The sequence below is a fragment of the Bison bison genome, unplaced genomic scaffold (genome assembly GCF_000754665.1).
Source record: "Bison bison bison isolate TAMUID 2011002044 unplaced genomic scaffold, Bison_UMD1.0 scf7180017864482, whole genome shotgun sequence".
NCBI lineage: Eukaryota > Metazoa > Chordata > Mammalia > Artiodactyla > Bovidae > Bison > Bison bison.
In genome coordinates, this window is record NW_011495042.1 from 1,962,765 (window position 1) to 1,979,210 (window position 16,446).

The window sequence follows — 16,446 nt, forward strand, 5'->3', positions numbered from 1 at the left end:
GACCTGGGCTTTTGTTTGCTGGAAGATTTCTGATTACAGTTTCAATTTCCGTGCTTGTGATGTGTCTGTTAAGATTTTCTATTTCTTCCTAGTTCAGTTTTGGAAAGTTGTACTTTTCTAAGGATTTGTCCATTTCTTCCAAGTTGTCCATTTTATTGGCATATAGTTGCTGATAGTAGTCTCCTGTATTTCTGTGTTGTGATTTCTCCATTTTCATTTCTACTTTTGTTGATTTGATTCTTCTCCCTTTGTTTCTTGATGAGTCTGGCTAATGGTTTGTCAATTTTACTTATCTTCTCAAAGAACCAGCTTTTAGCTTTATTGATTTTTTGCTATGGACTCTTTTGTTTCTTTTGCATTTATTTCTGCCCTAACTTTTAAGATTTCTTTCCTTCTTCTAACCGTGGGGTTCTTCGTTTCTTCCTTTTCTAGTTGCTTCAGTGTAGCTGCTGCTGCTGCTAAGTTGCTTCAGTTGTGTCCGACTCTGTGTGACCCCATAAATGGCAGCCCACCAAGCCCCCCCGTCCCTGGGATTCTCCCGGCAAGAGTACTGGAGTGGGTTGCCATAGGTGTAGAGTTGGCTTATTTATTTGACTTTTTTCTTGTTTTTTTGAGGTAAGCCTGTATTGCTATGAACCTTCCCCTTAGCACTGCTTTTACAGTGTCCCATAGGTTTTGGGTTGTTTTCATTTTCATTCATTTCTATGCATATTTTTATTTCTTTTTTGATTTCTTCTGTGATTTGTTGCTTACTCAGCAGCGTGTTGTTCAGCCTCCATATGTTGGAATTTTTAATAGTTTTTCTCCTGTAATTGAGATCTAATCTTACTGCATTGTGGTCAGAAAAGATGCTTGGAATGATTTCAATTTTTTTGAATTTACCAAGGCTAGGTTTATGGCCCAGGATGTGATCTATCCTGGAGAAGGTTCCGTGTGCCTTTGAGAAAACGGTGAAATTCATTGTTTTGGGGTGAAATGTCCTTTAGATATCAATTAGGTCTAACTGGTCTCTTGTATCATTTAAAGTTTGTGTTTCCGTATTAATTTTGTTTAGTTGATCTATCCATAGGTGTGAGTGGGGTATTAAAGTCTCCCACTATTATTGTGTTATTGTCAATTTCCCCTTTCATACTTGTTAGCATTTGTCTTACATATTGTGGTGCTCCTATGTTGGGTGCATATACATTTATCATTGTTATATCTTCTTCTTGGATTGATCCTTTGATCATTATGTAGTGACCTTCTTTGTCTCTTTTCACAGCCTTTGTTTTAAAGTCTATTTTATCTGATGTGAGTATTGCTACTCCTGCTTTCTTTTGGTTTCTATTTGCGTGGAATATCTTTTTCCAGCCCTTCACTTTCAGTCTGTATGTGTCCCTTGTTCTGAGGTGGGTCTCTTGTACACAACATATATAGGGATCTTGTTTTTGTATCCATTCAGCCAGTCTTTGTCTTTTGGTTGGGGCATTCAACCCATTTATGTTTAAGGTAATTATTGGTAAGTATGATCCCATTGCCATTTACTTTGCTGTTTTGGGTTCGAGTTTATACACCCTTTCTGTGTTTCCTGTCTAGAGAAGATCCTTTAGCATTTGTTGGAGAGCTGGTTTGGTGGTGCTGAATTCTCTCAGCTTTTGCTTGTCTGTGAAGCTTTTGATTTCTCCTTCATATTTGAATGAGATCCTTGCTGGCTACAGTAATCTGGGCTGTAGGTTATTTTCTTTCATCACTTTTAAGTACATCCTGCCATTCCCTCCTGGCCTGAAGAGTTTCTATTGAAAGATCAGCTGTTATCCTTATGGGAATCCCCTTGTGTGCTATTTGTTGTTTTTCCCTTGCTGCTTTTAATATTTGTCCTTGTGTTTGATCTTTATTGATTTGATTAATATGTGTCTTGGGGTGTTTCACCTTGGGTTTATCCTGTTTGGGACTCTCTGGGTTTCTTGGACTTGGGTGACTATTTCCTTCCCTACTTTAGGGAAGTTTTCAACTATTATCTCCTCAAGTATTTTCTCATGGTCTTTCTTTTTGTCTTCTTCTTCTGGGACTCCTATGATTCAAATGTTGGGGCGTTTAACATTGTCCCAGTGGTCTCTGAGGTTGTCCTCATTTCTTTTAATTCTTTTTTCCTCTCTGCTTCATTTATTTCTACCATTCTATCTTCTACCTCACTTATCCTATTTTCTGCCTCCATTATTCTACTGTTGGTTCCCTCCAGAGTGTTTTTGATCTCATTTATTGCATTATTCATTATATATTGACTCTCTTTATTTCTTCTAGGTCCTTGTTAAACCTTTCTTGCACCTTCTCAATCCTTGTCTCCAGGCTATTTATCTGTAACTCCATTTTGTTTTCAAGACTTTGGATCATTTTCACGATCATTATTCTGAATTCTGTATCAGGTAGGTTCCCTATCTCTTCCTCTTTGGTTTGGTTTGGTGGGCATTTATCCTTTTACTTTACCTGCTGAGTATTTCTCTGCCTTTTCATCTTGTTTAGATTGCTGCATTTGGGGTGGCCTTTCTGTACTCTGGCAGTTTGCAGTTCCTCTTTATTGTGGAGGTTCCTCGCTGTGGGTGGGGTTGGATGGGTGGCTTGTCGAGGTTTCCTGGTTAGGGAAGCTTGTGTCGGTGTTCTGGTGGGTGGAGCTGGATTTCTTCTCTCTGGAGTGCAATGAAGTGTCCAGTAATAAGTTTCGAGAGGTCAGTGGGTTTGGTGTGACTTTGGGCAGCCTGTATATTGAAGCTTGGGGCTATGTTCCTGTGTTGCTTGAGAATTTGCATGGTATGTCTTAGTCTGGAACTTGTTGGCTCTTGAGTGGTGCTTGGTTTCAGTGTAGGTATGGAGGCTTTTGGATGAGCTCTTATCGATTAATGTTCCCTGGAGTCAGGAGTTCTTTGGTGTTCTCAGGATTTGGACTTAAGCCTCCTGCCTCTGGATTTCAGTCTTATTCTTACAGTAGCCTCAAGCTATACAAGCCTCAAGCTTCTATACAGCACCAATGATAAAACATCTAGGTTAATGATGAAAAGTTTCTCCACAGTGAGGGACACCCAGAGAGGTTCACAGAGTTACAGGGAGAAGAGAAGAGGGACGAGGGAGATAGAGGTGACCAGGAGGAGAATAGGTGGAATCAGAAGGGGAGAGAGCAAGCTAGCCAGTAATCAATTCCCTAAGTGTTCTCCACAGCCCAGAACATACAAAGAGCTTCACAGAGTTGTGTAGAGAAGAGAAGGGGGAGGGAGGAGACAGAGGCGACCTGGTGGAGAAAAAGGAGAGTCAAAAGAGGGAGAGAGCAATCAAGCCAGTAATCACACTCCCAAATAAAAATGGGTACTGAAGATTGGGTTCTTAAACGTACAGAATTGATAACAAATACCAAAAAGCAAAGATTAAAAATCTAGAGGTTAGACTCAAAAATACAATATTAAAAAAGTCACAAAAAATTATAAAATATATGAAGTTTGCTTTAAAAAGTTTTTTTTTTTGCAAGGTAATATATTATAAAAATGAAAATTAAAGGCATAATAGAGGGCTTAAAAATAAAAAAAAATTTTTTTTAATTTAAGAAATGATAATAGTAAAAATATATCTAAGAATTTCTCTGGAGCTGTTGTGGACAGTGTGGGGTCAGTTCAGTTTCAGATAGTTCCTTCATCCGGCTTATACTTCTCAAGATCTAAGGGCCCCTTCCAGTGTAGTCGGTGCTAACTACAGGGTTTTAATCTGTTGCACCTGTCACTTCCAAGGCGGTTCCCTCTGTTTATTTTAGCCTCTTCTGTTTGCTGGTCTTTTCAGTGTCTAATTTCCACCCTGACACAAGGGGGCGGTGGTGGTCACTTATTTAGGCTCACTTGTGGGGAGGGAGGAACCCTGCAAATAACTATCACCAGCGAGTGTGGGGAGTGCTTGCAGTGTTTCAGCCGCACCGGATTTGCCCCTGCTCACAGCGTGTGTGCTTTCATGGTCTACACTGCTCAGGCTCTAGGTTGCTCTGCCAGGAACTGTCTGAGGTGGGCCCTGGGCTGCATGTGCTTTCCAGGTCTAAGCTGCTCAGGTTCTCGGGTACTCCACAAAGGTGCAGACTCAGCTGGGCCTGCGTTTTGTGCCCTTCCCAGTCCGAGCAGCTCAGGTGACCAGGTGCTTGGCGAGTGCAGTTGCCCCCAGGTGGGGGGTGCATCTTATCACCTCCCCCGTCCCAGCCGCTTGGTTTTCTGGGTGTACAATGGGCGCACCTTCTCAGGTGTGCCGTGTGTCTCTTCTGGGGAGCTGATCTCTGGCTGCGACCCTACAGGCGGAGGTCAACCATCCAGAATCCCAAGAACTCTTGGTCAGCAACGGAGCCTGCTTGCAGTTTGGTAGAGGATGCCTCTCTGGGGCCGCGATTGCCCCTTTCCAGCTCCAGCTGCCCCACCCCCCAACCCCGCTCGTCTCCGACGGAGGATGGGCCGGTCAGCAGCCGGCTAGCTCTCCTCTGGTATTCGCTCAGTCCTTTGTTCTGTGAGTCGGCCTGGCAGTGCCTCAGGTTAGGGCTTTTCGTGGGATAGTTCTTTTCCTTCCTCTCTCTCTGGCTATCCCACAGTTGGGGTTGCTATCTCAGGTTAGTTCCCTCAGATTGCCCTCAGGGCATTCGGGCCCAGTCCTTACTTACCCTGAGCAATGCAGCCAACCCTCCCTGTTCAGCCCCCGCTTGCTGGTGGTGACTGAGTTGCCGTTAGGCACGTAATCTGTGGGGTTTAATTATTTATTTATCTTTCCTCCCTGTTATGTTGCCCTCTGAGATTCCAAGATTCCCCACAGACCCGCCCGTGAGAGTGTTTCCTGGTGTTTGGAAACTTCTTCTCTTTTAAGACTCCCTTCCCGGGATGGATCTCCGTCCCTACCTCTTGTCTCTCTTTTTATATTTTGTCCTACCTCCTTTCGAAGACAATGGGCTGCCTTTCTGGGTGCCTGATGTCCTCTGCCAGCATTCAGAAGTTGTTTTCTGGAATTTGCTTAGCGTTCAAATGTTCTTTCAATGAATTTGTGAGGGAGAAAGTGGTCTCCCTGTCCTATTCCTCTGCCATTTTAGGACCGCCCCCCCATATCCATTTTAAAGTTACGTCTATAAATGGTATCATATAATAGTTGTAATTATCTGTCAAACTTGACTAGTATCATCATCTCTGGTTCCATCCACGTTGCTGTAAAGAGGGATTTCATTTTTGATCTAATAGTCCATCATATGGATGGTGCACGTCTTCATGTGTATTCTGTCGGTGGATAGATGGGGAGTTGACATGCTTGTTGTAGGTAGACGGGAAAAGGCCAGTGGACTCCATGTGTAATTGTTGTCAGTAGTTTTCTCTTTGGACAGACAAGCAGGAGGGGCACTGCCGGATCTTCAGGGAGCTGTACCTTTCCTTTCCTAAGGACCTTCTCTACTTCTCTCCATACTGGCTGTGAGAAATTTACCTCTCCACGTAGACATTGCACAGGGTCCCTTCTCTCCAGGCCCCTCCATCATATATTCTGTGTATTCTCTTTAATGACTGGTGCCAGGAGATACCTCCTTGTAGATTTTATTTGCATTTCTCTAAGCACTAGAGATGCCCTCCCCCTGCTACCCCAGGGGTGTTAAAAAGAAAACCCAGGTTGAGTGAACTTTCCCTTTTTGAATTTGTCTTTGATTCCCTCATGCAGACAATGTCTTGAGAGCTATGGTGTTTCACAGCCCCTGAAGCCTTTTTGCATGTTAAGTACCCAGAAGCACAAGGTTTAAGGCGGTTGCTCCTAGAAACGGCCACAAGGCGGCAGCACTTCTGCATCAGCTCTCTGGTAACCTAGGTAACCAGAGTCTAGAGAACGTCCTGTTTCTTGCTTGTCAATCAGGTGGAAAGTGCCCTAACAGACGCCCAAGGGCTTATGTCTCATTTCTCCTGGCTCCATGAACTTCTAGACAGATCCCAACACCTGCGCCGGTGGTATGCAACTGAGGGACTGTAAGGAAGGAGGCTAGAGGTACCTATTCACCAGAAGCCATGAAGACTGGGGGCTTGTTGTCCTTGCCCAGGGAGTCCACCACCCTTTAGCTGTATGAGACTTGGTTTACCTGTAGGATGGCTCATGGTTTGCCTGCAGAATGGCTCGACTGTATTTAGAGATCACGGTCCCATCCAGAGGAGACCAGGTACTACAGGTCCAAGGTGGCTTGTATGCTGGCTGTCCCATTCTCCCCTGGTCACTGGGGCTCCTGACTGTCAAAATAGGGATCCAAGCCACCTCTGCACTCCAGGAGATGAGCCCAACCAGAATCAATTAAGCCTGAGTGAAACAGAGGTGTTTTTACATCGAATTTTTATTTTCTCCTGGAATATGGTCAATTTACAGTATCGTCTTTGAGTTCAATAGGAACTGGATTCAAGTTCACATAAACAAGGGCCGATTTTTCTTTTGACTCTTTTGTGACAGTGTTTGTAGAGCGAGTAGAGTTGTCTGTGCTATGCAGTAGGGCCTCATTAACTGTCTATTTACATTTGTTTGTATGTAGGCGTATTCAGTCTAACCGTGATTTTTCTCTCCAACCTCGCCATCATGCTCCACTGGAAACTCGGCATTTTTTCCTGAGGGTGGGTGTTTACATTTCCCTGTCAATTAGTTCAGTTCGGTTCATTTCTAGTTTCCACCTGGAAGTGATATGATCAGCTTGGTCTTTCTCTGACTTCCCTGAGTTAGTGAGGTCTTCTCCAGGTCCAGGCATGCTGTTGTCAATGGCGTGTTGCAGTTTGGTTTCCTGAGTAAGTCTGTTGTATACATGGGGTCGTCTTTGTATAAGATGTATACATACGTCGTCTTTGTCTGTTCTACTATCGCTGGACAATAGTTTGCGTGCCGTGCCCATTGTAGGTAGATGGGAGAAGGCCAAGGGAAGGAGTGTGTGATTTTCACTGTTGATCTTCTCTTTGAACATAAAAGTAAGTGCATGACCAGATGTGAGGAGCTGTAGTTCTCCTTTCTTAACTAGCTTCTCTACTTCTCTCTATACTGGCTCTGAGCAATTTACCTTTCCACGAATACCTTGCTCAGGGTACCTTTTCTCCAGGCCCTCTCCATCATGTATTGTTTGTAGGATTTTTGATGATTTGTGTCAGAGATACCTCGTTGTAGATTTTATCTGCATTTCTCTAAGCACTAGAGATGCCCTCCACCCAACCAGGGGTTTTAAAAAGAAAAACACAGGTTGAGTGAACTTTCTCCTTTTGAAATTGGCATGTGGCAAGCAGACTCTTATGAAAATTTTTCTTCCATTACCTCCTACAAAACTTCATGAAAGCTGTGGTCTTTCACACCCTTCAAGCCTTTTGCTTATTAAGTACCCAGAAACATAGGTTTTACCTTAGGGCCACAAAAAGTCAGACATGACTGAGTGACTTCACTTTCAACATAGGTTTTAAGGTTGTTGATCCTAGAAACAGCCACTGTCAAACCTGGGATCCAAGCTACCTCAGGGCTCCAAGATATGACCCCAGCCCAGACCAGTTAGGCCTGAATGGAAAAGAAGGGGCATTTCTAAAGTGAATTCAAGTTTTGAGTTGAATGGGAACTGGACTCAGATTCAAATGTACATGGAATGACTGTTGTTTGGATTCTTTGGGACATAGTTATTTGCAGAGTGAAGAGTGTTGTCTGTATTCCACTGTAGGGTCTCCTAAATCATCTATCTTAAATATGTAGACAAATACAGGCGTATCAGTGTGCAGCTGTGAACTCGGAGCTCATAATTTCCCTCTCCACCCGCCCCATCTTGCTCCTTTGGCTGTTTACATTTCTTTGGTGTGTTGGTTCAGTGCTTTTGGGTGTCCACCTGTATGTGGCATCGTCTGTGCTTGGCTTTTTTCTGTCTGACTGAGTTATGTAGCCTGTTCGGGTCCATCCAGACTGTCGTCAGGCTGTGCTGTCATTCGGTTTTCTGAGTAGCAGTCCATTGTTTATCTGAGCTCATCTTCTTTATCCTTTCTTCTGTCGCTGGACGTTCTGGTAGTTTCCATGCCTTGCCTGTTGCAGGTAGATGGGCGAAGGCCAATGGAGCGCCTGTGTGTGTTTTTGAACGATGGTCTCCTCTCCCCACATGCAAGCCGGAGTGGGACTGCTGGGGCTTTAGGGCGCTGCACCTTTCCTTCCCTAAGGACCTCGTAACTTCTCTGCATACGGTGAGCCACTCAGCCTTCCACAAACACCTTCCTCAGAGTCACTTTTCTCCACACCCTCTCCAGATATTCTGTGTCATCTCTTTGATGACAGATGCCAGGAGATACTGGGCATCTTTACAGGGACCTTAAAAAAAAAAAAACGCAAGTTCACGCTACTTCACCCTCTGACGCTGGCTTGTCGCCAGTTTGTCCCAGTTGACTTTTTATGGGCTCACCTCCTGCAGTAGATTTCTTGGGAGCTGTGGCCACGCACAGCCCCTGGAGCCTTGTGCATATAAAGTAACCAGAAGCATAGCGCTGGAGGCTGCCGTTCATACAGGCGGCCACAAGGCGGCAGCACTTTTTCATTCCCACTCTGGTCTCCCGGGTAACAGAGTCTGGGACAAAGCCTTGTTCCTGGGATGTCAATCAGGTCAAAAGTGCCCCAATAGGCACCCAAGGTGGGTCTCATTTCTCGCCCCGTGGAAGTTCAAGACCGATTCCAAGGCCTGCACCAGTGGCATGCAGTTCAGGAACTCTAAGAAGGAGGGCAAAGCACCTCTGCTCCAGGAGCCATGAAGACTGGGTGACTTTTCACTCTGCCCTGGGATACACCATCCTTTAGCCATAGGAGGTTTGCTGTACCTGCAGGAAGGCTCATCTGATTGGGTCCCATCCAGGGCTTACCAGGCACTTAAGGTCTGCTGTGGCCTCCATGGAAGGCTGTCACTTTCTCCCCACTTAGGGGAATCATGACTTTTTCTTGAGGCGTCACGGCCACTTCAGGCTCCAGAATATGATCCCGTCTCGAACTGTGTATTCCTGAATGGAAAAGAGTATTTCTAAAGTAATTCACTTTTTATCATCTCCTAGAGTACAATTAACAGTGCCATGTTGAGATCATTAGTAACTGGACTCAGTATCACATATATAAGGACCACATTATCTTTGGATTTTGGGAGATAGTCATTTGTGAGTGAGTACAATTATCCCTGCACTACAGTAGGCCCTCGTTTACTGTCTATTTAAGATACAGATACATACATAACACACACACATACATATATATATGTACACACACACACCTGAGTACCAGCATGTGTGTGTATTGAGAACCCCACCTCCTAATTTCCCTCTCCACCCTCCACATTAGCCATGTTAGAAACACTCAGTTTCTTTCCTGAAACTGGCTGTTTCCATTTCCTCAGTGTGTTAGTTCCCTGCTGTTAAATGTCCACCTATGAGTGGTATTGTATGTGCTTGGTGTTTCTGTCCAACCTACTCTAGCTATGAGATCCTGTCCAGGTCCATCCAGACTGTCGTCAGGCTGTGCTGTCATTCGGTTTTCTGAGTAGCAGTCTGTTGTTTATCTGAGCCCATCTTCTTTATCCTTTCTTCTGTCGCTGGGCATTCTGGTAGTTTCCACGCCTTGCCTGTTGCAGGTAGATGGGCAAAGGCCAGTAGAGTGCTTACGTGTGTGTTTTCGAATGATGGTCTCCTCTCCCCACATGCAAGCGGGAGTGGGACTGCCAGGGCTTTAGGGCGCTGCACCTTTCCTTCCCTAAGGACCTCGTCACTTCTCTGCATACGGTGAGCCACTCAGCCTTCCACAAACGCCTTCCTCAGAGTCACTTTTCTCCACACCCTCCCCATCAGATGTTCTGTGTCATCTCTTTGATGACACGTGCCAGGAGATACTTCGTTGTTGATTTCACCTGCCTTTCTCTAAGCCCTGGAGATACTGGGCATCTTTTCAGGGATTTTTAAAAAGGAAAACACAAGTTCACTCTTCTTCACACTTTGGCGCAGGCTTGTCGCCAGTTGGCCCTCACGTCCTGCAGTAATTTCTTGGGAGCCTGGTCACTCACAGCAGGAGTGTTGAGGAGTCCTAACTTCCCTGGGTGTGTAACTATGTTCTTGCCTCGCATAGGCCGTTCAGGGCACTGGCCTGGCTTTCATCGTCTACACGGAGGCCATTAAAAACATGGAGGTATCTCAGCTGTGGTCGGTGCTCTACTTCTTCATGCTGCTACTGCTGGGCATTGGGAGCATGCTGGGCAACACGGCTGCCATCCTCACCCCTCTGACGGACAGCAAGGTCATCTCCAGCTACCTGCCCAAGGAGGCCATCTCCGGTGAGTGGGCCAGGCACCAAGGCGGTGGGGCTCGGGGGGCCGAACAGAGGTGCTGTCCTCAGGACGCACCTGCTCCCTGAGTCACTGCCGCATCCAGGAGTCCTGCCACAGCTCTGTCAGGCGCTCTGGGAATGTAACTCACCCCACGTCTGGCCCTCCACATCATGGGCAAGTCAGGTGGTCACCCCAACCTTCAGCAAAGGCCAGACTCCCCAACATGGCCCTCCAAGCTCTCCAGGCATTCAGAGAACATGCTTTTGTCTGTGCTGACCCAAGAATAATGACGACAATTTGTACATTTCTTAAATACACTCTCAGTGAACCACCACCGAGTCAAGGTACAGAGCCTTTCTCTCACCTGAGAGCCCCTTCCCGCTGCTGTCCAGGCAGCACGCCCCACCCCCAGCAGCCACCTCTGCTCCGAATGCTGCCTTCTGAGGTTGCTCCTGCTCTCACACTGCACGTCAGTTAAATCACACTGTACTTACCCTGTCTGTCTGTCGTCGTCATTCAAACTCAGTCTGTGAAATCCACTCTGGTTCAGTTCCGTTGACTCTGCGACCCCATGAACTGCAGCACTCCAGGCTTCCCTGTCCATCACCAACTCCGGGAGCCTACTCAAACTCATCTCCATTGAGTCGGTGATGCAATCCAACCATCTCATCCTCTGTCGTCCCCTTCTCCTCCCACCTTCAATCTTTCCCAGCATCAGGGTCTTTTCCAATGAGTCAGTTTGTCGCATCAGGTGGCCAAAGTATTGGAGTTTCAGCTTCAGTCCTTCCAATGAATGTTCAGGACTGTTTTCCTTTAGGATGGACTGGTTGGATCTCCTTGCAGTCCAAGGGACTCTCAAGAGTCTTCTCCAATACCACAGTTCAAAAGCATCAATTTTTCGGCGCTCAGCTTTCTTTATAGTCCACCTCTCACATCCATACACTCTGTGGCAAGCAGTAATCATCTATCTCTTTTCTGTGAAAAAAATCCATCGACAGCCCACACACGACAACATATCTGCCCATTCTGCTCTTGGTGGACAAGCATGCCTCTCCACTTCACTCCACCACCCATCCACTCCTCTCCAACCCTCAGTGTCTGGAGGGCCCTGGCCCCCCAAGCCCTGCCTCTGATGACACCATTCCAACACATCCACAACGGCCCTCCAGCCCCAACCCAGCTCTGCTCCTGTCAGCGCCCGCTGGCATCTCTCCTCTCAGGAGCCAGCACTGTGCGGCTGCAGCTCCCCGACGGCTCACAGCCTGTTCTCCCCTCGGGACACCGGTGGGGCTCATGGCGGGTGGCAGTGGACGGCGAGGGGGCAGCGTTAGGGCCTCATACTTTTTGGGGGGTGTCTGAATTCCATCACTGCTGCTTTTCGTGCTGTGTGATGTTGGCAAAGTTACCCGACATCTCTGAGCTTTGGCTCCCCCACCCTATAAAAGGGGGCTCAACTCCCGCTACCTGACTCATAGCCTTCAGGAGCCGACGGGACAAATGCCTAAGGCGCCATGGGATCTCGGTCAGCATTTATTTCTCCTCTTCCCCTCTCTACCCCTCTCCCCGGTCAGATGTCAGGCCTCCACTGGGAGTCCTGCAGCTCAACTCTCCTCCCCGCTAACTCACCTCCCCCGAGCTCGGAGGTTGAGTTGTTGGGATAAACAACATAAGCAGGCCCACAGCCCGGGTGGGACCACTTAGACATCAGTGCCCCGTTTTACCTTCTACACTGGGTCAGGTGTCCTCTGCCAGACCCCTCCGTGAATGAGCGTCAGGAAGTCCTGCTGACACACCTCCCACCGCCTTGGCCCCACGGGAAGCTGGGGGAACAGGCGGGTGAGCAGGGGGTCCTGTGGTCCCAGGTCTGGTGTGCCTCGCCAACTGCGCCATCGGCATGCTGTTCACCATGGAGGCTGGCAGCTACTGGTTCGACATCTTCAACGACTACGCTGCCACGCTGTCCCTGCTGCTCATCGTCCTGGCGGAGACGGTCGCCGTGTGCTACCTGTATGGGCTGAGCAGGTAGGGCTGCATGGGAAACGCACCCACGAAGGCCACGACTCCCAGCACTTTCTCCACATGTAGTTTCCAGAATCCCGGAGAAGCCGCTCCAGTCTACTGTAAGACAGACACTGTCAGGCTATGTCTAAATTCAGGCAAGGGTCAAGCTATGAGAAACAAAGAGAGGGGCCGCAGACACGGACACCACAGTGGTGGGCTGCAGGGCGGGAGGGACGGGGCAGGGCTGCCCTCGGGGCCCCCCGGGGCTGAGGACGGCTTCATGGGCGTCTCACCAGGCCCTCTGTGCCTGCTGGTGCTGGGCGCTGCCCTGCTGTCTACAGCAGCAGCCTCTCCTGGAGGCTGGCACCAGAGGCATGTCCTCTGATGTCCACTCACCTGTGGGCGGTCGCTTTGCCCTCTTGGTGGCAGCCTGTGCCCTTCTCCCCTCCCCCAGGACCCCTCTCCCCATGGTCGTGTTCAAGCACCAGTAGTGCCCAGCACAAAAGCTTCCTAAGCACAGAGGGCTCCATGGCCTGGACCACCTGCCTCCAACAGCACGGACTATCCAGACTCTCTCTCCCCGCTCTCCAAACAGATTTGAAAGCGACCTCAAGGCCATGACTGGACGCGCCCTGAACTGGTACTGGAAGGCCATGTGGGGCGGCGTGAGCCCGCTGCTAATCATCAGCCTCTTCATCTTCTACCTGAGTGACTACATCACCACAGGGACCCTGCGGTACCAGGCCTGGGACGCCGCCCAGGTACCTGCCACCTCGGGGGTCTTCCTTGCCTCTCCACAACAGGGGCGGTTGTGTGTCACAGCGGGGAATCATCATCCAGGTCCTTGCTTTCTTCAGTTTTTATTGGAGTATGGTTGCTTGACAATGTTGTGTTAGTTTCTGCTGCATGACAAAGTGAATCAGTCATACATATCCATTTTTTTTTTTGCACGTTCTTCCCATTTAGGTCACCACAGAGCTCTGAGTAGAGCTCCCTGTGCTACAGAGCAGGTTCTCATTAGTTATCTATTTATACGCTGTATTATATATATGTCAATTCCAATCTCCCAATTCATTCCATCCTCCTCTCCCACTGATACCTCACTGTAGTTCTCATTTCTCTAGTAATTTGTGAAATTGGAGTCTTCTGTGTTTCCAAGGGTGGAATGTTTCGTTCTAGTTCTGTGAAGATGTCCTTGGTAGTCTGACAGGGATTGCAGCGAGTCTGTGGCTTGCTTGGGGCATGTAGTCATTTCACAGTATGGAGTCTTTCAGGCCAAGAACACGGTAGATCTCTATTAGTTTGTGTCATCTCTGATTTCATCACTGTTTTATAGTTTTCTGAGTACAAGTCTTTTGCCTCCTTAGGTAGATTTATTCCTAGGGATTTTATTCTTTTTGTTGTGATGGTAAATGGAATTCTTCGTTTCTCTTTCCAATCTTTTGTTAGTATACAGGGATGCGAGACTTCTGTGCATTAATCTTGTGTCCTGCAACTGTAACAGATTCACTGATTAGCACCAGTTTTCTGGTGGCTCTCTAGGATTTGCAGATGACTTACGATACACAGAAGAGAGTGATCGTTCACCTTCTTTTCCAGTGTGTATTTCTTTTTCCTCTCTGATCACTGTGGCTAGGACTTCCAAAACTATATGGACTGGACCTACTAGTGCACAGCACAGGGCACTGTGCTCCGTGGTATGTGGCGGCCTGGATGGGAGGGGAGTCTGGAGAGAATGGATACATATGTACGTATGGCTGAGCCCCTTTGCTCTCCACCAGAAACTATCACAACACTGTCAACCAGCTTCACTCCAGTACAAAAAGTTAAAAGTAAGTATCTCAGAAAAAGTCATAGAGTTATGGATATAAAGGTTCCCACTACTGTTGTAGCAGACACTGCTCCTGCTCTCAGCATCTGGGAATGCATCCCTTATGCATCCCTTCTGTGTGGACATGGAAGTGATTCGTGAACTCAGAGCCAAAGTGCTTGCTGTTTCCTCAGATGTACAAGCTGTTTGGCTGGAACTCTGCAAGCTTATTACCAGTCTTGGACATTTTCTTAATTTCTAATTCCTAACAGGAAATAAAAAGAGGGGGAACAAAGTCATTAAGGGGGCATACGCAACGATTTCAGAAGAATAGACTGAACATACACAATATACCCTTTCCCCAATTATGAGCGAAAGAGGCTGTTATAAAGTCATAGAAATAGTAATTTGAGAGGGCAATTTATTCTGTTTACATGGAAAAGAGAACACTAGTATCTTCATCTACAAATACAAAGCAGGTCTACAAAACAGCACCTCACATGAAGCCCCCAAAACAGGGAATGGGAGGAAACTGTGGAATAAGCATGGTGGGAGGGACGTCCTTGGCCCGTTCCTGATCTTAGCGGAAATGCTTTCAGGGTTTCACTGAGAATGAGGTTTGCTGTGGGTTTGTCATTTATAGCCTTTATGATGTTGGGGAAAGTTCCCTCTTTGACTACTTTCTGGAGCGTTTTTACTGTGAGTGAGTGATGAGCTTTGTCAAAGCTTTTTCTGCATCTGAGACAGAGAACATAAAGAGCAACAGACGCCTGTGGGCTGCTTCCCACAGCCACACACGGCGCGGCGTCTTGGTTTACACACCGTACATACGTTGGTTGACAGCAGGCTCCCTCGACTCGAGTGTCCTCTGGTTCCTTGGTGGGAAGGCAGCGTTTGTTGGCTTTGGGGCCTCAACTGGTTTGTCATCAATTTTGCATTTAGGGAAATACCACAAATCCTACCAACTAAGTCCGTCAACCCTTCTCTTGAGACGAGAGCTGTGTTACTGGACTTAGTAGCTAACAATCCACATGGGGGTGGTTTGAACTCATTAATATTAAATAAAATTTAAAATCCAGCCCTCTCATCTCTGGCCACATTCCTAGGGGCCACCTGTGTCCGATGGGGGGCAATCCAACGGGACAGCACTGGGCAAGGGGAGCCCCTGCCCTTCGGTGCCTCTGTTGCTGCCTTGAACACAAGCCTTCATCATTCCCATGGTCGCTCTTCACAGGGAGCCCCAAACAGCAAGCACGCTGCTTGTGTTCACTGAGGGGCACGGACACGCTCCTCCTCCCACTGGGGGGGCGTCTCCTGACACTCGGGTTCTCTCCTCAGGGTCAGCTGGTGACCAAGGACTACCCGCCCCATGCCCTGGCCGTCATCGGGCTGCTTGTGGCCGCCTCCACCATGTGCATCCCGCTCGGGGCCCTGGGCACGCTCATCACACGCCGCCTCAAGCAAGGAGACACAGCCCCTGTGGCCTGAGAGCCGGGTGCCCCGGGACCTACACCAGCAGCTCTATTCCAGCCCCTCACCCAAAGGTGGGTGCATCGGCTGCTGCCAGAAATCCCAACTCCAGACCCTCTCGGCCCGCTGTCTTCTTGCCAATCAGGAAGGTGAGGAGGTGACTCCCTGATGAGGAGCCCCGTCCTGCCCACCAGGCGGCCCTGTGTCACCTCCGCGATCCCAGTCACACCCCGCAACCAGAGGCAGGATTCCCACAGCGAGTCTGGAAGGTGGCTGTTTGATGGCAGCAAAGTCCAACAAGCAGGGTGCACTGTGAACTGAAATTTGACTTTAATTTTTATTAAATAAAATTTTAGCATTTTTTTTCTGAAGAAATCTCAAAATATTAGAGGGCATTCATTTGTAGAGAAGTTGGGAAAAGGAGTTTTCAGTGCCTAAGATGACAAATCTCAATGTCATCAGAGCAAAATGAGTTCTACTTTCAGTCACGGTGAGCCTGCAATCAACTGTGGTCTTCCCTGAGAGGATGGGCTGGCCATAAAGAGGGGCTTTGCTCAGGGCTCACACAGGAGGTCACGATTCCCTCACCTGCGGCCTCTCCACGAACAACCCCAAACCCCAGTGTCTCAGAGCCCTCACCAGCTGCCAGAGCCACTGCAAGGATGAAAGTGAAGCCAACTTTCCCACAGGCCTAAGGTAATATTTGGACATAACGACCAGCTCTTTACAGGAAAGGCCATGATCACAAGTTAGTGTTAATTTACCTGTACGTAAGTCTTGCAAAATGTAAAGAGAGGCTCTGTTTGAGACCAGTCTTTCTAAAGTGAAGACACCGTATTTATGACACGGCGTTAGTTCACCATGCAAA

General features: G+C 47.8%; 1 protein-coding gene across 1 annotated transcript in view; it reads left to right on the plus strand.

Annotated features, from left to right (window-relative positions):
• SLC6A20 (solute carrier family 6 (proline IMINO transporter), member 20) overlaps window positions 1-16,446 on the plus strand; it is a 56,738-nt gene extending 40,292 nt beyond the window's left edge. Inside the window, exons 12-15 of the mRNA XM_010862509.1 lie at window positions 10,099-10,303; window positions 12,160-12,319; window positions 12,894-13,059; window positions 15,447-16,446. Coding sequence (XP_010860811.1) covers window positions 10,099-10,303; window positions 12,160-12,319; window positions 12,894-13,059; window positions 15,447-15,596 — 681 coding nt within the window. The 3' untranslated portion in view covers window positions 15,597-16,446. The remainder of the gene's footprint in view (window positions 1-10,098; window positions 10,304-12,159; window positions 12,320-12,893; window positions 13,060-15,446) is intronic.